Source organism: Mobula birostris, chromosome 2, assembly GCF_030028105.1.
Source record: "Mobula birostris isolate sMobBir1 chromosome 2, sMobBir1.hap1, whole genome shotgun sequence".
Classification (NCBI taxonomy): Eukaryota; Metazoa; Chordata; class Chondrichthyes; order Myliobatiformes; family Myliobatidae; genus Mobula; species Mobula birostris.
This window is the reverse complement of record NC_092371.1, coordinates 165,412,780-165,438,689: the sequence shown is the minus strand read 5'-3', so window position 1 is coordinate 165,438,689 and position 25,910 is coordinate 165,412,780. Positions and strand designations below refer to the sequence as shown.

At 40.6% G+C, this 25,910-nt stretch overlaps 1 protein-coding gene across 1 annotated transcript in view; it reads right to left on the bottom strand.

Moving 5' to 3' along the window:
• Window positions 1–25,910, bottom strand: part of pgbd5 (piggyBac transposable element derived 5) — a 66,244-nt gene extending 40,334 nt beyond the window's left edge. Inside the window, exons 1-2 of the mRNA XM_072278133.1 lie at window positions 25,473–25,910; window positions 20,810–21,237 (exon numbers count right to left, since the gene is read on the bottom strand). Coding sequence (XP_072134234.1) covers window positions 20,810–21,237; window positions 25,473–25,815 — 771 coding nt within the window. The 5' untranslated portion in view covers window positions 25,816–25,910. The remainder of the gene's footprint in view (window positions 1–20,809; window positions 21,238–25,472) is intronic.

Here is a 25,910-nt window from a genome sequence, read left to right as displayed (position 1 = left end):
ATACTGCGTGCCAAGGCATTGCCCAGCAAAGACACCGGGAGGATGATGGATCTGGCAATAGGGGAAACTTTGTTGAGTTGCTCAGTGAAATTGGACAGTTTGATAAGACTGCAGCTAAAAAAGGACAATCCTGGAAATGCAAAAAACACCCATCACGATATCCAAAATGAAATTATGGGTATTATGGCAGATATGGTCAGACGTCAAGTAAGTGCAGAAATCAAGGAGGCTGGACATTTTGCCATCATGGTGGATGAAAGTAAAGACTTGAGCAAAAAGAAGCAAATATCAGTGGTGGTATGGTACTTGAATAATGAAACAGTGCTTGAAGAATTCTTGCACTTCACTCCAGCAGAAGGGTTGGACGCAGAGTCGTTTCTTAAGAGCATTGAACAGACACTCGCCCAGTGTGTTATTGATAAGAACACGTGTATAGGTCAGTGTTATGACAGGGCAGCAGTGATGACCAGGTGCAATAATGGGGTTCAGGAAAGAGGTCCCGCAGGCATTATATATACACTGCCATGCTCACAGACTTAACCTTGTTTTAGTGGATGTTGTGAGCAATGTACAACAAGCAGGCAGGTGAGTTTTTTTTGAAACTGTACAGCTGCTTTACAACTTTTTTTTTCCCCAAACTCTGTTGCCACAATCTTTTCCTGAAGAAACAGAGAGAACTGGAATTAACTGCACAGCCCATGGAGTTGAAGAGATTGTCAGATACATGCTGGGCATGGCAGTATACAGCTTTGTGGGCAATCACTCCCTGTCATTCTAGCTACACTACAGGATATTATGGGTCAACCAAATGCAGGGAGGAAAACAGGAGGCCAGAGCTGTAAATGGACTGATTGATGAGCAGTTTGCTTTACTTCTCACTCTGTTTGAGGATTTATTCTGAGTCACCAAGTTCATGTCAGACCAGCTACAATCTCCCAGTTTGGAGCTTTCATCTGCTGTGGACTTGGCTCAGTCTATTATCGATGCACTTTCAGCAAAACAGGGAGAGGAATTATGGAGTGAAATTCAGACAAGAGCTAGGGACCTGTGCGTCAAGGCCGGTGTACAGAGCAGACCACGTGAAAGGAGACAGGCCCAGCCACCCCGCCCCCTACATGATTTTGTTGTTGAGGCCCAAACTGAACGCACACCTGTCACATCCTCCGATGACCTTCGCAAGCACTGTTTCTATCTGGTTATAGACGGACTTCTGACTGTTCTCAATTGAGACTGGGGGTGTTCTGACTGGAGTCTCAGCATTGAGTCCCAAACAAAGTTCTTCCTAGACAAGAATTGTCTTTGGCCAATGGCCCATTACGAGAGTGATCGAAGTGAACCTGACTGCAGAGCTACATCAGGTTCAGCATCTGCTGGAAACAAAAGGACAGGCAGTGAATAACACAGTGGAATTTCTGGCTCTAATGAGACCCTACCGCGATGCATTTATGGATTTATACAATCTAATCTGCAGATCACTGACTCTGCCTGTTACATCCGCCTCATGCGAACGGAGTTTCTCTTGCCTCAGACGCCACAAAAACTACCTAAGGAATAGCAGCGGCGATGCTCGGAACAGCAGCTTGGCCCTATTGGCCATAAACAGCCGGAGGACCAAAGCACTTGACATCCAGAAAGTCCTTGATGCTTTCACCACCAATCACAATAACAGACGGATTGTGCTTCTCTGAAAATATCAATGGTGAGTGCAGTTGATTTTTCTTTAAAAATTTGGGCCAAGACTAATGCTGATTATTATTATTATTTTGTAGTGGATACCCCATTGTCCTTATGTTTCCTGCAAATCCTAAAATATTACATTTACTGCTATTAAGCCTATTGGTTTTGCTTAGACTTCCAAGCAGTGATTCTGTTGGTTTTTGTTTTAAATTCAGTAGCCGAATTAATTGAGGTATTGCATGGTCAGAGTACAATTTGTCCAATTCGTCCAATTCCTGGCAAAGCCTTGCATTTGTTGTTTGCCTTATTTGACTTCAATAATGGTGTATCTTTTGGCATTGTCTGTCTATGTAATGTGAATAGCAGTGGACATTGTGGGTTAGTGTTGTTTTTCAGTTGAAAAGCACGCATTTGACGCTGATTGTGGGATTGGTGCATGATTCACGTTGTCTGCTGTGGGTCGGATGCTCTGTTGGTTTGTTTATGCTCTGTGTAGCCCGGGTTGTCTCCAATGCCGTCGACACTGTCACAGTTCACTTCTATATTATATCTATCAATTACTGTTGCTTGTGAATCAACAGAGGCATGTATAGTAGGTACATAATGCTTGAAACTGACTTTTGAACGCCACGCATCTGGCCTTGCGAATACACATTACCATACAGTATATGCCCCAGCACCATCACTGAATAATTCAGCCCCACTGCAGCACCAGCAAGAAAAAATCTCTGGAGCTGCCACTGATCCCAAGACACTCTAAAGAAACATCAGGAGCAAGAGGATAGCTAGGGAGAGGGTAGGACCACTCAAGGATAAAAGGGAACATTTGCTTGGATGCAGAGGATGTGGGGGAGGTTCTTAATGAGTACATCAGTATTTACCAAAGTAAGTGGAGGACAGGGAGATCTGTGTTGAGAGTATTAATATGCAAGGGCATTGTGAGGCAAGGCAAGAGGTAGTGTTGGGTCTCTTAAAGAGCATTAAGGTGGATGTCCCCAGGGTCCAATGGGATAATACCCCAGGTTATTGAGAGGCAAGAGAAGAGATATCACCAATATCTTTGTGTCATCTCTAGCCACAGACAAAGATCCTGGAGAATGGTGAGTAACTAATGTTGTTCCATTATTCAAGAAGGGAACCAGGAATAATCATAGAAACTGTAGACTGGTGAGTCTCACATCAGTGGTAGGGAAGTTACTGGAGAGAATTTTTAGGGATAGAAGTTATGAGCATTTAGAAAAGCATGGCCTAATTAGGGAGAGCAAGCATGGCTTTGTGCAGAGAAAGTTGTGTCTTGATTGAGTTTTTTGACGAGGCGACAAGGATAATTGAAGGTAAAACTATGGATGTTGTCTACTGGATTTTAATAAGGCATTTGACAAGAGCCTCATCTGAGGCCCATCCAGAAGATTAAGATGCATAGGATCACGGTGAATTGGCTGTTTGGATTTAGAACTAGCTTGCTCATTGAAGATAGAGAGTAGCGCTTGAAGGAACATACTCTTGCTGGAGATCTGTGATTGGTGGTATTCCACACAGATCTGTCCTGGCACCTCTGCTGTTTGTGCTATATATAAATGATCTGGATGAAAATATAAATGGGTGGGTCAGTATGTTTGCAGATGATATGAAGGTTGCTTGTATCATGGATAGCAAACAGGCTGACAAAAAATACAATTGAATATGCATCAGTTGCAGATATGGGCAGAGAAATTCCAGATAAAGTTAAACCTGACTAAATGTGAAGTGTTGCACCTTGGTAGGTCAAATGCAGAGAGACAGTACACTTAAAGGGAAAATCCTTAAGTGTTGATGAACAGAGGGATCTCGAGGTCCAAGTTCATCACTCCCTGAAAGTGGCTACACAGGTTGACAGGGTGATTAAGGCGGCAAATGGCATGCTTGCTTTTATTAGTTGAAGCACTGAGTTCAAAACTCAGGAAGTTATGTTACAGCTTTAAAAAATTCTAGTTAAGCTGCATCAGTTCTATATTGCATTCAGTTCTGGTTGTCCCATTATAGGAAGAATGTTGAGGCTTTGGAGAGGATGCAGAAGTTGTTTACCAGGATGATGGTACCCCACTACCTCACTTTAAAAAAAAAAACAGTATTTCTGATTTTGCTCTTTTTAAATCTATTCAATATACACAGTTGATTTACTTGTTTATTTATTATGTTTTATTTTATTTATTATTTTTTTCTCCGCTGGATTATGAACTGCCGCTTCTAAGTTAACAAATTTCACATCATATGCCGATGATAATAAACCCAATTCTGATTCTGTTGTCTAGATTAGAGGGCATGTGCTACATGTGGTATAATGGGAGGTTGGACAAACTTGGGTTGCTTTCTCTGGAGCAGCAGAGACCGAGGGGAGTTTAGATAGAGATTTATAACATTATGAGAAGCATAGGGGATGTGATGGGTAAGTTGTTGCTGGGTTTTTAAGGGTCTCGGCCTGAAACGTCGACTGCACCTCTTCCTACAGATGCTGCCTGGCCTGCTGCGTTCACCAGCAACTTTGATGTGTGTTGCTTGAATTTCCAGCATCTGCAGAATTCCTGTTGATAGGTGCCTGGATGTGCTGTCTGGGTTGGTGGTAGAGGCAGAAACATGAGTTGTTGTTGTTTTTTTTTAGAAAAAGAGACACTTAGATAGGCACATGAATGTGAGGGAAAAATGGAAGGATATGGACATTGAGTAGGGAGAAGGGATTAGTAAGGTTATCTATTTGATTACTAATTTGATTGGTTAAGCACAATGTTGCAGGCCAAAGGGCCTGTTCCTGTGCTATACTGTTCTATGTTCAATCTCTGGTAACCTTTCACTACTGCTTAAGAATATTTGCCTTTGCTTAAAATATTGAAACTGCCCTTCCTGGAGGAATTTCTAAAGACTCACACTTTGAGAAACAAAAGTAATCTCATCTATTTACCAACTTGCTTACTCATGCAGCGATGCAGCGTGGTACCAGGCCGTGCCAGCCCAACGAGCCAGTGCCACCCAGTTACACCCATGGGACTAATTAACCTACGGACCCACAAGGTGGAAAGCAGAGCATCTGAGGAAACCATGTGGTCATGGGGAGAACATACAAACTCCTTACAGACAATTAAACTCTGGTCACTGGTGCTGTAAAGCGTTATGCTAACTGCTACTTATCATACTGCCCTCAAGTGCTGTATTTCTGCATTAAAGATCAACCCTTTAGTTTAACTGCTTCAGAGTAGTTTTATATTCTCCCACAACAGAAAACTCCTGAGGCAAGACTTCAAAAATCAAATGCTCTCTCACTATTCTAACTTCCAGCAGGTACAGCACAGCTTGCGCAAACCTCATTAGATAACCTGGTCACTCCAGGTTTTACTTGAGTAAACCTTTCACTGATTCCGTTCTACCGGCATTATTGCAATAAGGAGACCAATACTATACACAATATTCTAGATATGATCTCTAATATCATATATAACTGAAGCATTACCTGTCTAATTTTATATTCGATTCCCTTAACAATAAACGATAAGATTCTGATTGCTTTTCTGCTGTACCCGATTCCATCCTTCTACAAATGATACACAGGGACTGCAGATCTGTCTGCTTCTTGGAGCTCTACAATCTCTCACCATTTAGACTGCAAGATCATAAGATATAGGAGCAGAATTAGGTCATTTGGCCCTTCGAATCTGTTCCGCCATTTCATCATGGCCGATCCAGTTTCCCTCTCAGTCCCAATCTCCAGTCTTCTCCCTGTATCCCTTCATACCCTGACTAATGAAGAGTACAGGACCATCTGGCACATCGAGTCTACTCCACCATTCAATCTTGGCTGATCCTTTTTTACCTATCTCCTCAACCCCAGCTCCTGGCCTTCACCCCATAACCTTTGATGTTGTGTCCAATCAATAACCTATCAATCTCTGCCTTAAATACATCCAATGACCTGGCCTCCACAGCTGCATGTGGCAACAAATTCACCACCCTTTAGCTAAAGAAATTTCCCTACATCTCTGTTTTAAAAGGGTGCCCTCTTTTCTAAGACTGTCCTCTTGTCCTAGACTCTCCCACCATGGGAAACACCCTTTCCACACCTACTCTGTCTAGGCCTTTCAACATCTGAAAGGTTTCAGTGAGATTCTCTTCCCCCCCCCCCCATCCTTCTGAAATCCAGTGAGTAAAGACCCACAGCCATGAAACGTTTCTCGTATGATAACCCTTTCATCCTTGTGAACACATATCTAATCAGCCAGAATAAGAACACAGATCTGTGGCAGCAACTCAATGCACAAAAGCATGCAGACACAGCCAAGAGGTTTGGTTGTTGCTCAGACCAAACATCAAGAATGGGGAAGAAATGTGATCCAAATAACATTGACTGCAATGATTATTGGTGTCAGACGGAGTGGTTTAAGTATCTCAGAAGCGGCTTATCTCCCAGGAAGGAATGAATATAATATATACTTTTATTTGTATAAATGCACACAGTCTCTATAGTTTACAAAGAATGGTGCAAAAATCAGTTAAAATGGAGAGGTCAGAGGAGAATGGCCAGACTGGTTCAAGTCAAGTGGGAAGTGACAGCAACTCAAATAACCACTGATTACAACAGTGGCATGCAGAAGAGCATCTCTTAAAGCACACATTGAACCTTGAAGTACATGGGCTACATCAGCTGAAGACCACAAACATACACCCAGTTGCTACTTTATTAAGTATGTGAAGTGATCTTGGCACATAGAGATTATTTTAGCTCATTCTCACAGTTACCCTATCGCTAATGGAAAAGACATTAATGAAGGAGGCAACAAGTCTTTGAGTGCAGAGTCTTAGGCCTCTGACTTACTCTTGCTATTATTCTCTGACTGGTTCATTATATATCTTTTTATTGGCGATACTGCACATCATTGTTGGGAATTTAGTAATGATACACCATTGAATGCCAAAAGGGGGTGGACTACTGGAGACTAATATGTCCTAGTACATTTATGACAAATGTCATTTGCAAATGAAACACCTGATGAAGGGTCTCAGCCCAAAATGTTGACTGTTTATTCTTTCCTATAGATGCTGCCTGGCTTGCTGAGTTCATCCAGTATTTTGTGTGTGTTGCTCAAGGTTTCCAGCATCTCTTGTTTATAATTTGCAACCATTTCCATTTGATAGAAGAAACACAAAAGTTCATCACTGAAGACAGCTGAAGCTGGAACAGTGTCCTGAGGAACAGCTGCAGAATCCTGCACCCAAAGTGAACGGCTTTCAAAAATTACAACCACCCTTCTTTAAACGAAGGGCAATTGCAACCACTGGAACAATTATCCCCAACTCTCATTGACTAACATTTTACTAGAATTCTTTCATCCTACATTCAGTCAAATGTTGTCTTAATGATTGAGTTACTCTGGTATCTAGCTCAAATCAGTCCGTAATGGAAAGTACAATAGCACAGTTTATGCTACTTGCTTTGCACATGGAACTGGAATTGCCCATAGATTTGTCTTGCTTTCTGGATCTGGGTGTTTTCCATTTTATCAGATAGCTTTCAGTGATGAGACATAGGAGCAGAATAAGGCCATTTGGCCCATTGAGACTACTCCACAATCCATCATGGCTGATTTATTTTCCCTCTCAATCTCATTCTCCTGCTTTCTCCCCATGACCTTCGAAGTCCTTACTAATCAAGAATCTATCAATCTCCACTTTACATATACACAATAGCTTGGCTTCCACAGCTGTCGGTGGAAATGAATTTCAGATTAACCACCTTCTGCCTAAAGACCACAAGACATTGGAGCAGAATTAGGCTATTCAGCCCATCAAGTCTGCTCTGCCATTCCATCAAGGCTGATCCCACTCAACCCCAGACACCTGCCAATCAGCAAACTATCAATTTCTACCTTAAATATACCTATGGACTTGGCCTCCACCACAGTCTGTGGCAGAACGTTCCACAGATTCAGTATACCCTGGCTAAAAAGTTCCTCCTTAAATCCGTTCTAAAAGGTCAGCCCTCAATTTTGAGACTGTGCCCTCTAGCTCAGAATACCCCACCATAGAAACATCTTCTCCACATCCACCCTATCTAGACCTTTCAACATTCGGTAGGTTTCAATGAGATTGCTGGCATTCTTCCAAAGAAATTCCTCTCTGTTCTAAAGGGACATCCTTCTATTCTGAGGTTGCACTCTCTGGTCCTAGACTCTTCCACTATAATTGCTTGCTTGCTAGCTATTGATTTCAGTGAAAATGCAAAAATTTTCACTATTCTAAAGTTGAACGTGAAAACTAGCCCCCACTGCTCCTGAACTTACAGTAAATTTACGACACATGCCATTCAAGTGTATGCCTGAAGGAGATGTCCAATCTTAATGAACCTTCAGCTGCAAACATGAAGGGACGTCCCAACTCACCCCCTCCCGCACACCCCAATTAAAAGAAATTGTTCGACATCCCCTGCCCTAACCCTTCTATGAATTACTTTAAATTTATGACCTCTGATTTTGACTCTTCAAGGGAAATATGACCATCCCATTTAGACTCTTCAGTTAAGCCTCCCCTCAGTGTTCTCCCCTCTCAATTCTGTCAATAATATACTTTAAGATCTCCTCTGCACGTCATACAGTGCAATTTCATCTTTCCTGTAAAATGGTGAGCACAGTTAAACTCAACATTCAAGCTGTTGCACAGCAATTCTACCATCACCCCCCCCCACTCTTAAACTCTTTGCCTCACTTAATAAAGGACAGCATCCTTTATACATTCTTAACCGCCTATCTACCTGTTAACTTCAAGGATCTGTTGGCATACAGTTCAAAAAAAATCATTCTATTTCACTACACGATCCATATTTGCCTATTCTCTTACCTTACTTTACCCTCTCAAAAGTTATTACTACCTAAAATAAAGAGAGTCTAATCACCAGCAAGGAAGCTGTATTGAGTGTAGCAATGTATCAGGAAACTGGAGCACCCAGAGGAAATAGTCCACAACAGAATCAGGTTTATTATCACCAGCAAGTGATGCGAAATTTGCATCACTGCATTCTGTCCATAGTCAACAATTATTATCTCCAGACTTCATATAGGGATCACAATTGTTCATTTTCCACCATGGAATCATGTCCTCCCTAAAGACAAAGCTCAAAAGGAGACTACAACCATTAAGATCATGAGTATCCATCATGACATAACTGTCAATTAGCCAACGATTATTCCTTGCACCGTAACAAAAATAATGAGTTTAATCCCATGAGGAAGCCTTCTCAAACCATCAGGCCCATTTCCCCCCCCAAGTAATGAGCTTTCACAGGTTCACAAAATGCACAGGAAATCAAGGCGTATTGATCTCAGTATTCAGTAGGGAGGTTAACCTCGTCTAATAAATTTAAATATTTCCAACAAATTCATGGAAGCCCAAGAAGAATCATGTTCTCGTATTTTGTAAAGCCATCACTGCAAGATGAACTCAAGCTAATAACACTATAATTGCTGTCTATAATACAAGCACTATTATTCCTGTTTGGACCTAGCATCTGTTGTGGGGAAAAAAAAAATCAATACTCCAACTACTGTATATAAAGCTGCAATTGTCAACATTAACAGAAACCTCCAGGAGTTATGTTCACTCAGTCAGAGGGCATCTGTTACAAGTAAAACAAACTGATTGATAGTGTATATCCACTTTAAGTGGTTATTCTGAGAGCCAGAGACTGGGAAAAGGACACGTAAATAAGAATCCTACACTGACCATTTTATATTTTAACTCTACATCCTCGATTGGCCAATAAATTATACTGTCTCATAATGCTCTGTCTCATGAGACATCTCAATGCAGAAATGTCTTTACTTCAAAATATCCCTCTTTTAGTACATGACAAGAGCAGCAGTGAATCTCACTTTGTACACCTGCAGTTTCAAATTATTTAAAAACATTTGGTCCTCTTCACTACCAGCTCCTTTGTCCAAACAGGAAAGCAGTGAAATATATCAATGCAATAAACAAACCTATGCTAATGTTAATCTTGGCATTATACACAAAATGTTCATTCACCAAACCCAATTTAATGGCAGTATCACAAAAATGTAACACCACCCAAAGAGCAACATCAATTATCCTCAGTGGCTTTTTAAAAAAAAATTACCGAACTTTGCTGTGCAATATGTAAATACTTGCATATTACAAATACACAACTATGCTTTCAAAATTGATTCATTGATATTGAAGGGTTTTCAGACATTCTATCAACATCACTTCACCAGCTGCGTTCTTTCCTAGAGAGTATTCCATTAAGTAGCAAACACAATTCTGCAGATGTTGGAAATCCAGAGCAACACAAATGCTGGAGGAACTCAGCAGGTCAGACAATGGAAAGGAATAAACAGTTGATGTTTTGGGCTGACACCCTTCATTGGGACAAGTCTGTTATTCCATTAAGAAGCATTGTATTTAGTATTTGCACAAGATCCTGCCATTCCAAGAATAACTTAAATTTACTTATTCTTAACCTTGGAAGAAGAGTGTTCATGTTTACCCATTCTAGACAATTGTGAATCCTATAACATTCAATTTTTACAATAAGGACTAGCCCAACTAGCTATAACTCAAAATTTGTAGAACAGTTTGTAAAAAGACAAACATTTTTTTTTTTTAAGTTATTTTCTGTTTGAAAGCACTTGAGAAAATACAGTACTTTTGAAATATGGATACCATTGGGTAATACAAAATAACAATTTTCACACAAAAAGTCCTGGACAGCAATATGATAATGTTTAATACAATCACAGTCAGCCAACACACTGCAGTAGTACCAAGCCAGCTCTGGTAGCAGCTGTCTTTCCTTACCATCACTTTGTAAGGTACACGAGGATTAATATCAAATGTCAGCCTTAATTTGGTCTCCAATTACCAGCCCATTGAGTTGCAAGTTACTTTCATCTGCTGCAATATCCACAAATGGGTAACCACAGACAGTTGGAAGTACTCTGGTGCATCCAGCCCACCCCATACAATTGCAGCATCTTCCACATATCATTTTGCAAGATGACACAATGTCTAAAGTTCCAGATGCTAATGAAAAGAGACCAATTTTTCTCCACAGAATTCAGATCAGAGTGTATGTGCTACACCAACCTGAAGTGAAGTATCATTTAACAATGGGATTAAAGTTTTATGCAGTGCTCCAAATCACATCTCACTAAAGCACTTTACAACTTCAAAGCTCCATTATGCCAGCATTCCAAACCTGCTGCATTATAACCAACTTTCCACATTGGTTGCTGTGCCTCAGAGTCATCAACTTTATACAGCACGGAAATGGGCCCTTCCGCTCATCTCGGCCATATTGACCAAGTTGTCTATCTGAACTAATCACACTTGCCTGCATCTGATCCCATAGTCCTCCAAAGCATTCCTATCCATGTACCCATCCAGATGTCTTTCCACCACAAATCTATAGACATGTGGTGAACATCACACCAATACCATTGTATGGAAAAGCTTATAAAAAGTAGTGGATACAGCGCAGTCCGTCACACGTAAAATCCTTCCCACCATTAAGCACATCCACACAGTGCACTGTTGCAGGAAAGCAGCATCCATCATTAAGGGTCACTACAATCCATGCCATGTTCTCTTCTCACTGCTGCCATCAGGAAGGTGGTACAGGAGCCTCAGGACTCGCACCAACAAGTTCAGGAGCAGTTACTACCCCTCAACCATCAGGCACAAGAGGGGTAATAACTCACCACTATCACTGAACTATTCCCACTGAACTGGATTCACTTTCAAGGATTCTTCATCTCATATTCTCAATAGTATTATTTTTCTTTTTCTTTTTTTGTATTTGCACAGATTGTTTTTGCACATTGGTTGCTGATCTTCCTGTTTGGCGTGGTCTTTCATTGATTTTATTGTGTTTCTTGAATTTACTGTGATTGCCTGCAAGAAAATGAATCTCAGGGTTGTAAATAGTGGTGTATATGTACTTCGATAATAAATTTACTTTGAACTTTTAAATTTTATAATTGTACCTGCCTCTACCACTTCCTTTGGCAGCTCATTCCATATGCTTACTACACTCTGTACTTCTCCAAAGTTCGTCACCTTGTCATGGTGGAGAGGCTTGAGTGTTCATGCGAACTCAGAGTGATGCTTTTTATTCGAGTCAATAATACAAATTGCAAATAACTGAGGGGCCAGGACCGGCAAGGTTCTAAGTAAATTTATCAAAATACATACTGTATATGTCAGCATATGTCAGGGTGGTGTTGCTGGTTAGAGAGGAGATTAACGCAATAGAAAGGACGGACATAAGCCGGGACGATGTGGAATCGATATGGGTAGAGCTGCATAACACTAAGGGGCAGAAAACGCTGGTGGGAGTTGTGTACAGGCCACCTAACAGTAGTAGTGAGGTTGGGGATGGCATTAAACAGGTAATTAGAAATGCGTGCAATAAAGGAACAGCAGTTATAATGGGTGACTTCAATCTACATATAGATTGGGTGAACCAAATTGGTAAGGGTGCTGAGGAAGAGGATTTCTTGGAATGTATGCAGGATGGTTTTTTGAACCAACATCTCAAGGAACCAACTAGAGAGCAGGCTATTCTAGACTGGGTATTGAGCAATGAGGAAGGGTTAATTAGCAATCTTGTCGTGAGAGGCCCCTTGGGTAAGAGTGACCATAATATGGTGGAATTCTTCATTAAGATGGAGAGTGACATAGTTAATTCAGAAACAAAGGTTCTGAACTTAAAGAGGGGTAACTTTGAAGGTATGAGACGTGAATGAGCTAAGATAGACTGGCAAATGACACTTAAAGGGTTGACGGTGGATATGCAATGGCAAGCATTTAAAGATCGCATGGATGAACTACAACAATTGTTCATCCCAGTTTGGCAAAAGAATAAATCAAGGAAGGTAGTGCACCCGTGGCTGACAAGGGAAATTAGGGATAGTATCAATTCCAAAGAAGAAGCATACAAATTAGCTAGAAAAAGTGGCCCACCTGAGGATGGGGAGAAATTCAGAGTTCAGCAGAGGAGGACAAAGGGCTTAATTAGGAAGGGGAAAAAAAAGATTATGAGAGGAAACTGGCAGGGAACATAAAAACTGACTGTAAAAGCTTTTATAGAAATGTGAAAAGAAAAAGATTGGTTAAGACAAATGTAGGTCCCCTACAGACAGAAATAGGTGAATTGATTATGGGGAGCAAGGACATGGCAGACGTAAATAATCTTCCGGAAATAGTAGGGGACAGAGGGTCCAGTGAGATGGAGGAACTGAGGGAAATGCATGTTAGTAGGGAAGTGGTGTTAGGTAAATTGAAGGGATTAAAGGCAGATAAATCCCCAAGGCCAGATGGTCTGTATCCCAGAGTGCTTAAGGAAGTAGCCCAAGAAATAGTGGATTCATTAGTGATAATTTTTCAAAACTCTTTAGATTCTGGACTAGCTCCTAAGGGTTGGAGGGTGGCTAATGTAACCCCACTTTTTAAAAAAGGAGGGAGAGAGGAACCAGGGAATTATAGACTGGTTAGCCTAACATCGGTGGTGGGGAAACTGCTGGAGTCAGTTATCAAAGATGTGATAACAGCACATTTGGAAAGCGGTAAAATCATCGGACAAAGTCAGCATGGATTTGTGAAAGGAAAATCATGTCTGACGAATCTCAGAATTTTTTGAGGATGTAACTAGTAGAGTGGATAGGGGAGAACCAGTGGATGTGGTATATTTGGATTTTCAAAAGGCTTTTGACAAGGTCCCACACAGGAGATTAGTGTGCAAACTTAAAGCACACGGTATGGTGGGGTAAGGTATTGATGTGGATACAGAATTGGTTGGCAGACAGGAAACAAAGTGGGAATAAACGGGACCTTTTCAGAATGGCAGGCAGTGACTAGTGGGGTACCACAAGGCTCAGTGCTAGGACCCCAGTTGTTTACAATATATATTAATGACTTGGATGGGGGAATTAAATGCAGCATCTCCAAGTCTGCGGATGACACGAAGCTGGGCGGCAGTGTTAGCTGTGAGGAGGATGCTAAGAGGATGCAGGGTGACTTGGATAGGTTGGGTGAGTGGGCAAATTCATGGCAGATGCAATTTAATGTGGATAAATATGAAGTTATCCACTTTGGTGGCAAAAACAGGAAAACAGATTATCTGAATGGTGGCCGATTAGGAAAAGGGGAGGTGCAACGTGACCTGGGTGTCATTATACACCAGTCATTGAAAGTGGGCATGCAGGTACAGCAGGCGGTGAAAAAGGCAAATGGTATGCTGGCATTTATAGCAAGAGGATTCGAGTACAGGAGCAGGGAGGTACTACTGCAGTTGTTCAAGGCCTTGGTGAGACCACACCTGGAGTATTGTGTGCAGTTTTGGTCCCCTAATCTGAGGAAAGACATCCTTGCCATAGAGGGAGTACAAAGAAGGTTCACCAGATTGATTCCTGGGATGGCAGGACTTTCACATGATGAAAGACTGGATGAACTAGGCTTATACTCGTTGGAATTTAGAAGATTGAGGGGGGATCTGATTGAAACGTATAAAATCCTAAAGGGATTGGACAGGCTAGATGCAGGAAGATTGTTCCCGATGTTGGGGAAGTCCAGAACGAGGGGTCGCAGTTTGAGGATAAAGGGGAAGCCTTTTAGGACTGAGATTAGGAAAAACTTCTTCACACAGAGTGGTGAATCTGTGGAATTCTCTGCCACAGGAAACAGTTGAGGCCAGTTCATTGGCTATATTTAAGAGGGAGTTAGATATGGCCCTTGTGGCTAAAGGGATCAGGGGGTATGGAGGGAAGGCTGGTACAGGGTTCTGAGTTGGATGATCAGCCATGATCATACTGAATGGCGGTGCAGGCTCGAGGGGCCGAATGGCCTACTCCTGCACCTATTTTCTATGTTTCTATATACAACCCTGGAGATTTATTTTCTTGCAAGCATTCACTAGTAAATACAAAGAAACACAACAAAATCAGTGATAGAGCATACACAAGAAAGAAGCTGCAGAGGGTTGTAAATGTAGTCCGCTACATCTTGGGTATAGCCTACTAAGTACCCAGGACATCTTCAAGGAGCTGTGTCTCAGAAAGCCAGCGTCCATTATTAAGGACCCCTAGCACCCAGGACATGCCCTCTTCTCACTGTTACCATCAGTTAGGAGGTACAGAAGACTGAAGGCACACACTCAGCGATTCAGGAACAGCTTCTTCCCCTCTGCCACTCGATTCCTAAATGGACATTGAACCCATGAACACTACCTCACTTTTGTAATATATTATTTCTGTTTTTTGCACAATTTTTAATCTATTCAATAAACATATAATAGTAATAAATCAATTACAGTATTTTATTTTTATTTTCTTCTATATTATGTATTGCATTGAACTGCTGCTATGTTAACAAATTTCACGACACATGCCGGTGATAATAAACCTGATCCTGAATATAGACAAACTAATGTGCAAAAGACAACAAACTGCACAAATATAAAATATTACATATAAATATATTTCATTAAACAATAAATAGAGAACACGAGACGATGAGTCCTTGTGGGAACAGTTTAGTGATGGGGTGAGTGAAGTTATCCCCTCTGGTTCAAGCACTGTTCCTCAACCCGGTATTGTGAGCCCAGAAGCTCCTGTACCACCTTCTTGATGGCAGCAGTGAGAAGAGACCATGCCCTGGATAATGGGGATACTGCTTTCCTGCAACAGTGCTCTGTGTAGATGTGCTCGATGGTGGGGAGGGCTTTACCTGTGATGGATTAGGCTGTATCCATTGCTTTTTGTAGGCTTTTCCATTCAAGGACATTGGTGTTTCCATACCAGGCTGTAATGCAAGGGCCATCAAATTGAAAACAATCCACTTACTCCTACTGTTTTCAGTCCTTAACCAATCTATCCAAGCTCACTCGCTACCAGAATTTCGTGAGCTCTTATGCAAGAATATTTTGTATGGTACTTAGCTAATAAATTTTGAACATCCCAATAATCCAATGAACATTTGTTGCATTCCTCCAGTGTCTTTTTTTTAAAAAAAGGTAGAGGGGGCCAAAAGTGTTTGCATGGTCTTAATAAAGCCCAGCACAAGATTTCTTAGTACTTTTAGCAATACCCTTGCCTTCCTCATTACTTATTCTGCATATTGATCGCTGAGTTTGAAAACAGTCAGTTCCCTCTACATATTTTTAAAATAATGAGAATTTTAAACTATGCTTTCTTTTCCTCTACCAATTAGACTCATTTACTAATGTTCTATCCCAACTACCTTTATCTCTCCCAAACATTCTGAGATATTCCCAAATTTTTATTCCTTCTTTTGCATCCTTCTCATTTGCCTAATCTTGCAAGGTACAGCATCAAAAAGCTTTTGAAAATCTAAGCAAATGGTTCCGTCTAGGGCAACCAACATACTCTTTACCTAAATTGATGCAATCCTTTGAACAATATGGTCAATTATCAGGATACAAGATCAACATAAATAATTCCAATTACTTTCATATAACTATAGCCTACCAAGAGAAATTGAAAGTAGATATCCTTGGGCATGGCAAACAGTCTTTCAAATATTTGGGCATCATTATGCCAAAAGATTTGTCAAAATTATCAGAATGCAATTATCAGCCTGTATATAAAAAATTAAAGACGATATTACAAGATGGAACCTAATTCCTTTTTGCAGTCTCAGTTCAAGGATTGAATCTATTAAAATGAATATATTGCCCAGACTATTATATTTCTTTCAGACCCTACCAATAGAGATTAACCAGAATCAATTCAATGAATGGAACAAAATGTTATCAAGATCTACATGGCAAGGTAAAAGGCCTAGAGTTCGTTTCAAAACTTTGCAATTAGCCAAGGATGGGGGGGGGGGGGGGGGAGAGATGGAGCCTACCTTCTCTTAGAGATTATTATTTTGCAGCACAGTTGAGAGCTGTGATATGTTGGTGCAACCCATCATATGACGCTCAACGGAAAAAACATTGAGGGGATACTTCCCATCCCCATGGAGGCAATTTTGGCTGATAACCTACAAAGGTACATAAACACTATTGATAATCTATGGGTGAAATGGACTCTTAAAATGTGGTATACTATTATAAAAGAATATAAACTAGGAGATATTGCAATTCTTAAATGGTGTGCATATGACTCGGATTTTATGCTGAATAAACTGGATGCTAGATTTAAGGCCGCAAACACCAGGAAATCTGCAGGTGCTGGAATTTCAAACAACACACATAAAAGTTGCTGCTGCGTTCACCACCAACTTTTATGTGTGTTGCTAGATTTAAGGACTGGACAGCTAAAGGAACAACAGTTCTCTGCAATATAATGAAAGAAGGAACACTGTTCAGTTTTGAAATGCTTAAAGAGAAACACTTATTAGAAAAACGAGACTTTTATTGGTATCTACAGATGCGACAGTATGTTAATAGGAGGGTTAAAAATGTAACCAAGGCAAGTACACGTTTGATAGAGCTATTTAGAAAGCATGTAATTCAGATAATGGTAGTAGAATCATTTCAAGCATAAGGGTTTGTCAAATCTTAAAACACATTTGACTTCATACATTAAAACAAAATGGGAGAAGGAAGGAGGGGTAATTATATCTGAGGAAGAATGGACAACATGGAGGTATCAATGGAAGTGTACCAGTTCACAGAAATGGAGGGAATTTGGATATTTTATTACACCCTCTCAGAAGTCCCATTATGATAGTAACCTCCCTGTTTGCTGGAGAAATTGTGGAAATCAAAATGCAAACCATTATCATATTTTCTGGGATTGCCCTGTTATCAAAGACTATTGGAGTGGGATACACAATGCCCTACAAGATATTTTTAAATGTGAAATACCCTTAGAAAGTAAGACCATATATTTTGGGTATGTACCTCAAGAATGGTTGAAAAGAGATAAATATTTAATGAATATACTACTGGTGGCTGGTAAAAAGACTCTTACCAGGAAATAGTTATCACAGGAGAGTCCAACTTTAAACGCATGGATGGAAATTACAATGGACATTTACAAAATGAAGAAGATAACAGCATCTGTTAATCACAAGTTGGAACAATTTGATTCATACTGGGAAAAATGGTTCAGCTACATAACACCTCATAGGACTGATTTTATTCTCACAAATCAATGAATATGTTGTAAAAAAAAAGGATCACTCCCTACTTGTACATAGTTTTCTCCTTTTGCTTGTTCTTTCTTTCCTCTCTTTTCTATAGGTGTATACCTCAGATAAATATTATGTGGAGATTTGTGGCAAATATGATTATGATCTATATGTACAATATCTGAAATACATCTTGTGTATTTATACATCTTACATCTGAAATACATCAAAAAATACATTTGTTTGATGATGTACTTAATAAAAAATAAATTACAAAAAACATCTAAGCAAATAACGTCAAATGGGGCTCCTTTGCCAAGTATTCTAGCAGACCAATCGCTGAATGAATTTAATCTTCTTTCTCAAACAAGACCATTTTGGCAAGTAACAACTTAATTACTTAAGCCAGGAAGTCATGTGATAGCCTTTATGCCATCTATTTTAAGGTTTAGCAGGCTCACTAACTACCATTTACTGCCAATATAAATGGGTTCTTATTGATTGTTTGTACTGCAAGCATAGTCCTCTCTTCAAAAATGATCTAAAAATAACGAAGTACACGTATGCCATTATGATTCTGCTCAAATATCAAAATGATACAGTGCTCTTTAGCTCTTGCTAAGACAAAAGATCTTCCTTTAAATAACAATTCATACAATTCTTACCGATTACAAGAATGTTTTTGTATTCAGGTAGCACCCTCCATGCAGCTGGGTAAATAGTTTGGTGATAAAAGAGATTAAAAGTATCTTTAAAGCAGTTATCCTTAAAAATATTTTGAATACTGTTCTCTTGAAGTGTAATATGTCTTGGTTATTTCGTTAAAAGGCACCCATTTTTCATGTCAAAAATATTTAATATTCTAGTGCAACCTTACTCTTATTTGTATACTTTTTACACAAGTTGGGGTATTCTAAGCAATAGAAAAACATGGGAAATAAGAATTTAATTAGTCTTAGCTTGTTTAATTAGTTGCTAACGTCAATAGTCACGGTAGTTAGTGCCTATTACTAGTCTTCATACAATTAAGACATTAGATGTTGAACAAATTAAAACAACCCAATTAGCTGTTTATTAAAAAACAAATTCACATTGCTACCATCAAGGACGTACAGGAGCCTGAAGATACACAGCCAATGTTTTAGGAATAGCTTCTTCCCTGCCACCATCGGATGTCTGAACAGACAATGGACCCATGTACATTACCTCACTATTTTTGTACAACTTATTTACATTTATTTCTTATTACAATTTAGATTTTTTTAAAATGTATTGCACTGTACTGGTGTCGTAAACAAATTTCATGAGATATGCCAGTTAAACCTGGTTGTGGGAAAAAGGTATTCATGGTAGTGAAAGGTAATAAAGAATATTGAATATTTATGTGATCAGGTATCTTAGCATAATAAATTTAAAAGGCTTGTGGACTAAGGGATTAGGGAGAGCAAGATTAATGTGGTGGAGCAGGGCAGATGATGCCAGAAATAGCAGACACACAGGACTTTGTCAACAGCTCCAGCAACCACTATGAAAGCAAATGGTAAAGGAAGAGAATATTTCAAGGCTGCATCTAATCTGCTTGAAAGCCTGCAGTTTTTCATGTTAATAGCAATTTATAGGTCAATTATTTCTAGGACTGAAGATGTCTTGAATGGGTAGAGAGAATAGTAATGAATATCACAAGACACGACAAAAAGGATCATATTGTGCCAAATATAGTTTTAGCAAAAATTGCTGGCAGAAGACTTTTTAAAACAACAAAACACCCAAGATCAAGGTGGTACCCAGAGTTAAGTCTGCCTCCCAAGTCAATTATTGTAATAACAGCTCAGACTACAGCTTAGAGGTCAAAGATGACCTCGGGGACTCAGGTTGGCTGCCATTTACAGGATTCCCTGTGAACGCGGAGCAGCATACATCAGCCAGATAGGATGCAACATGGAAACCAGCATCAAGGGGCATAGAAGGTGTATCCATTTGGGTAACCCGAAGGGGGGGGGGGGGGGGAGAGAGGGAAAAAAATCGGTGGTTGCAGAACGTGACATTTGCAATGGCCATAGGATTAACTTCAAAGGCACAAAACTATGCCATGCCAATGGTTTTTGGGACCACTTGGTAGAGGAAACCATTGAAATAAAAGTAGAGGAAAAGAATTTTAACAGACAAAAGTCAGTAAGAACTGGAATTTGATTGTAAAGAAGGTGGGAAAGCGGAAACCTGATTGGATGAAGACTAACCAATCAGGAGGGTTGGACTACAGATTTAGGTACAGAAGAGATGTCAGGGGCAAGTTTTAAAAAAGAGTGGTGAGTGTGTGGAATGGGCTGCCGGTGACGGTGGTGGAGGCGGATACGATAGGGTCTCTTAAGAGACTCCTGGACAGGTACATGGAGCTCAAAAAAAAAAAAAAGGCTATGAGTAACCCTAGGTAATTTCTAAGGTAAGGCCAAAGGGCCTGTATTGTGCTGTAGGTTTTCTATGTTTTTATGTACAAATACCACTGGACTAGACATGCCCAAGCATCATCCCTAATGAAGATGGCAGAGTTGGTCATCAAAATGTTGGTTATAATTGATACCTGTACACGGCTGGAAGCCCCTGAAGAGTTTATTCTCCATGTTACATACTCCAAGCTGCCCAAGACTGGCACTCCCTCCAGTATTCCTATCCTTGCACTAATATGCCCAGTACAGCCAAAGTTATAATTCCCCATCTGCTGAATCTCAACAGGAAGCCAACACTAAAATGGTTGATGGTATTCAGCACACAGGCAAGTACAATGCATTGGGCAAAGATTTATTATGACACACAGTGAAATGAACACCTTCACCTTAGCAGAATTTGCATCATACAATTTCAATGGGGGCACAGATCATCATTTAAGATAAACTGTAGATAAATTCTACCTACTTTATCTCATCAACTAATGTTCTTGAAATCCAGCAAGAAAGAGTTAATCATGCAATAGGATATAATTTACAATGCATATTGCCAGTACCTGGGTTTGAGAAGGCTTGAACGCTGCATCAAATGTCATCTGCAGGCAATCCAAAAAGGGTTGAATCTTATATAGACCATGTGCCGTCTGACTGGATCGAAATGCTACAATATGGAAGTATTTCAGGATCTTTTCAAATCTGGCTTGTGTCATCATCAAAGCAATACTTTTGTTGCTATAAAACCCACTGCTCCATATACTGAGGACAGATTCGCAGTGGTGAATGCTGGTGGAAATCATATATCCCAAGAAGGTTTTCATCTCTGGAAGACTAACGGCACTCCAACCTTCATCAAAGCCAAATTTTTCTTGGTACTTTTTGGCATACATATTTGTTTGAACAACCATATTCCTTATAACATTATCAGGGACAAAAAGCTGAAAAAAGTCAATTGCACTTGCATTTAGTGGCATTTTATGTACAGGACCTGTGGAAGGGGGAAAAAAAGATTGGTTCAGTTACATTGCAATATATAAATAGCAAATAAACCCAATGTCATTAACAAACAGGAACAAGGCACTCTTAAATTCTGGTCTACATAAAATATCTGATCCAGTGTAGTGAATCTCACTTCAGGGAAAAACCAATCTGACCCAACATTATTCAGACAAACATAACAGAGTGCTTCTCTCATTATAAACTGTATCAGTCCAAGTTCCATCCCATTAAAAATGTATTCTATCCTTGCACTGCTCTACAGAGAATGAGCTAAAAGGTTGAGCTTGCTGGAGACAAACAGAAGACATTCACCAAAATGCTAACAGGATTATTGCAAATAGAATACTTACATAATACTAAAAGCTCTGTTGTCCAAAGCTTCACTAGCCAACATGCTCCAGCACTTCAGGGAGAACACCTGGCCCAATGAAGGGACAGTGCCAAAGGAATAGTTGGCCAATATTGGGTTGAGCAGCATAATCGATATACAGGAATCTATCAGTCCAGCAAGTGTCAGGTAATTGAGCTGATACTGTAATTTTAACAAGCAAAACAGTGCAACAGCAAACTAATTTTTTTCATTAGAAAGCACGGCAAATGGCCAAAAGCCTGATTAAAGAGATGTTATATGAACCACTTTAAAGAGGATAACGAAATAAAGGAATGGTGATGGTTAAGGAGAGAACTCTGAAGTACTTTAGCCCATCCTCAAAACTCAGGGATGAAAACTGCAGACAATACTTAATTGTTGCGTTAATAAAACTAGTTTAGATTGGAATTAGCTCACTTTGCTCATTTATCTATTAAGCAGTTAAGTTCACATTTTATTTTCCAAATACAGAAATTCCAAAAACAATACTGAGAATAGAATTCTGGGGGTAGACGAAGGGGATAAAAATTTTATTGGTGGCTTACTTTGCTTTTTTGGATGAATTGATTGAGATGAATGAAATATAGCTGTTGATGACAAGATCTTGCAGCTCCAGCTTCAGTATCAGTAACTCCTATGGTGCTGCACCAAACTCTTTATATAAAAAAAAATCACCTAGCATATTGAGAAGATGGCTGATTTACTCTTGACCACAGAGCATTACGAGGCCTGTAGGTGAAGTTCTTCCACTGTAGCATCCAACAAGAATGAGGGCATAGAATAATGTGTCTACACTGCAATTCCAGGAGGCAATTTATTTGCTGTTACATCTCTTGAACCTCTTCCACTCCACATCCACACTTTGCACAACTGGTGTGTGTTTGGCCTTGAAACAGTGCTTCTTAAACATAAAGCCACTTGTCAAAAGGATGAGGGTAGAAGATGCATGGGAACCCTAACATCACATTGTAGGCTTGGGAGCATTATGGTTGATATGAAACCAATATCCAAATTCAGGATTCAAAAAACAGTCACAGAACACTACAGCACAAAAATGGGCCCTTTGGTTGATACAGTCTGCGCCAAACTATTATGCTGCATAGTCCCATCAACCTGCTCCTGGACCATGACCCTCCATAATGTTCCCATTCATGTATCTATTCAAATTTCTCTTAAATGTTGAAATCAAACCCGTATCTACCACCCTGCTGACAGGTTCCACATTCTCACCACCCTCTGAGTGAAGTTGCCCCTCACGTTCCCTTTAAACATTTCACTCTTAACACATGACCTCTAGTTTTTGTCTCACCCAACCTCAGTAGAAAAAGCCTGCTTACTTTTACCCTATACCAATTATAATTTTGTACACCTCCATCAAATCTCCCCTCATTCTCCCACACTCCAGGAAATAAATCCTAATCTATTTAATCTTTCCCCTATATCTCAGATCCACAAGTCCTGGCAACATCCTTGTAAACAGATTTGAACTCTGTTCATAGCAGCCGGAGACTTAAATTCAAGTAATTAAAAAACTTTGAAACAAAAGGGCTAGTATCCATAATGGTGACTGGTTCAATCACATCCTGCATAAGAGGCAGTCTACAGAGAGATCTTAAGGCACATATCAGCACATCCCTGAAGGATGCAAAACAGACAGATAAGTGGTTAAGGCAGCTTAAGACATTCTTCCATTCATTGGCAAAGTTTAGAACACATAAACAGGGTCAAGCTGAAACTGTATAAATTATTAGTTAAGTCAGAGCTGGTACACCATACACAGCTCTGGTTATGAAGCGTAGGGCTGGCTGGTGGTGATGTTTTCTTTGAAACAAAGCCAACTGAGGAGAGATTTGAGAGAGGCCTAAAAGTGGTGACAAAGGATCTTGGCCCAAAACGTTGACTGTACCTCTTCCTAGAGATGCTGCCTGGCCTGCTGCGTTCACCAGTAACTTTGAAGAAACTCAAGGACTTGCTTTTATAAACATAGTGAGTGGGCATTTGAACACCCCACTGCCCAAATGGGTTTTGGAGGCAGAAATCCTCATATATAAAAAGTACCTGTTAGACAACTTGAAGAGTTTTACCATACCAACAGGTTGTGGAACAAGATCTAGGAACACAAACACATTACAACTGTGAATAAGCACAGGACACTTGCCTACCCCCCCCCCCCCACCTACTCTGCCATTTAATAAGGACAGGAACTGATCTAATCATAGAAACATAGAAAATCTACAGCACAATACAGGCCCTTCAGCCCACAAAGCTGTGCCGAACACGTCCTTGCCTTAGAAATTAATTAGGGTTACCCATAACCCTCTATTTTTCAGAGCTCCATATACCTATCCAGGAGTCTCTTAAAAGACCCGATCGTATCCCCCTCCACCAACGTCGTCGGCAGCTCATTCCACGCACTCACCACTCTCTGCATGCACTCTTGATCCTGCAGTCCCATTTACCTGTGGCAACTTTATGTCCCTTTACTTATGAAGAAAACCCGCCTTAAAAATTAATTCAAAGACTCTACTTCCACTGAACTTTTGAAACAAAAAAGTCAAAAGACTCAACACTGAGAAAGGCATTTTCGCCATATCTTAGTTTGTATTTATAAACAACTTTGTAGTTCTAGATCCTTCCACAAGAAACATTCGCTCCACAGACACTGTCAAGACAACTCTAAATCTTGTATATGCAGAAGCACCATGGGACAAACGGCCCCTTTCGGTGCTGCACAAGTTGCCAAGTTATCTTTTCTCAGATAAATGACGATGAGAAATAAACACTGGTTATATCACCGAAACTGACATCCTGATAAATAAATCCAACGTCCTAAATCAAATCATGACATTAGACTACAACCTTCTGCGAAAACCTGTACTGAAATTCAGGAACAGAACTCAAATTAAATGTTAAGAACTCTAATTTCTTTCAGTATCTGCGAAGAGAAGCCATCAATTTTTAAAAATCCAAGTCCTATCAATCTGGTTGCACCCTTCCCAGACGTCATTTATGAGATGAGGGCCTTCAGTACACGGAATTTATTTTTACCCACTATTAAGGGATACTGCTATCGAGAACTCCACAGATAACGCACACCACCAGATGCGCGTAACTCCGGTCATGTTGCTGAACCATCTGCTTCCACTTTCCTTTGATTATTGCACATTGTTTACCTATTTGTACGTACAATTTCAATATACAGCAAGAATTAGGTTAACTAAACAAACTGAACGTTTCGCCTACTACAGTACTGGAGGCATTTGGGGTGGATTTAGAAATATAAGTGATTGACCAACAATTTTAGTTAAAGAACTGCGGTGAATAATGACGGCACTTTAATCACAAGTCATTGCAATACAGAATCAACGTAATACTCAAGCTGGTCTACCAAAACACAAAATATTTTATTTTGATTGCAACTCGAACGAAAATTTAAAGGAAACTAAAGTAAAATATTTAACGAGATGCCTGCCCCCAAAAAACCGTGTAGGACAACTCGTTCAATCAGATCACAAAACTGCATACGGGAAATAGATATCTCATTAAGCAGAGAAATCTGAGCACAGGAAGTGCACGTACACAGAAACACAGCTTAGACACTTGCTCCACCACGGTTATTCACACGGGCATCGTGGAAGACCTTGAGGCATCTGACAGAGGCAACAAGAGTCTACGCATAAACCCGCCCAGCCTTTGTAGTTCGTATGGCTGCCAGGGAGGAGGACAGGATGGATGGAATAAACACAAGGTGTGCAAGGAAGGCTGAAAGAACCCAGAGGCTCCAGTATTACAGGATCTATGCACACACATAACAGGGCAAGGCGGCAACAAGTGGGCTCGGTATCGTCCCTCACCGGTCGAGTCAGTGAACGGAGGGAAGGCGATGTCCTTCAGTCGTTCTGTCCATCCCGCCGCCGCCGCCGCCTCCTCCTCCTCCTCCTCGCCCGGCTCACGGTCGGTGTCCGCCGGCCTCACACTCCCGCTAGCCGCCCCCGGCTCTTCCTCCTCCTCCTCCTCCCAGTCGGACTGCGAGCTGCCCGCCGAGGTGCTGTAGAACGGGTTATCGTCGCTGCTGCTGCCGCCGCCGGATTCACCAAACACATCGTCCGAGATCTGCAGGCTCTCGTAGCGGGAGCGGGCTGCCCGGAGCAGAGACAGCGCCTTCCGGCGAGCCGCTGCCACCTTCTCGGTCGCCATGGAAATGAAGGGGGTTTAGCGCCGCCTACTAAGTGCGCATGACAGAGTCTACCGGCCACCTCCGACCAGAGCACGAGCAGCACCGGCAGCTAATG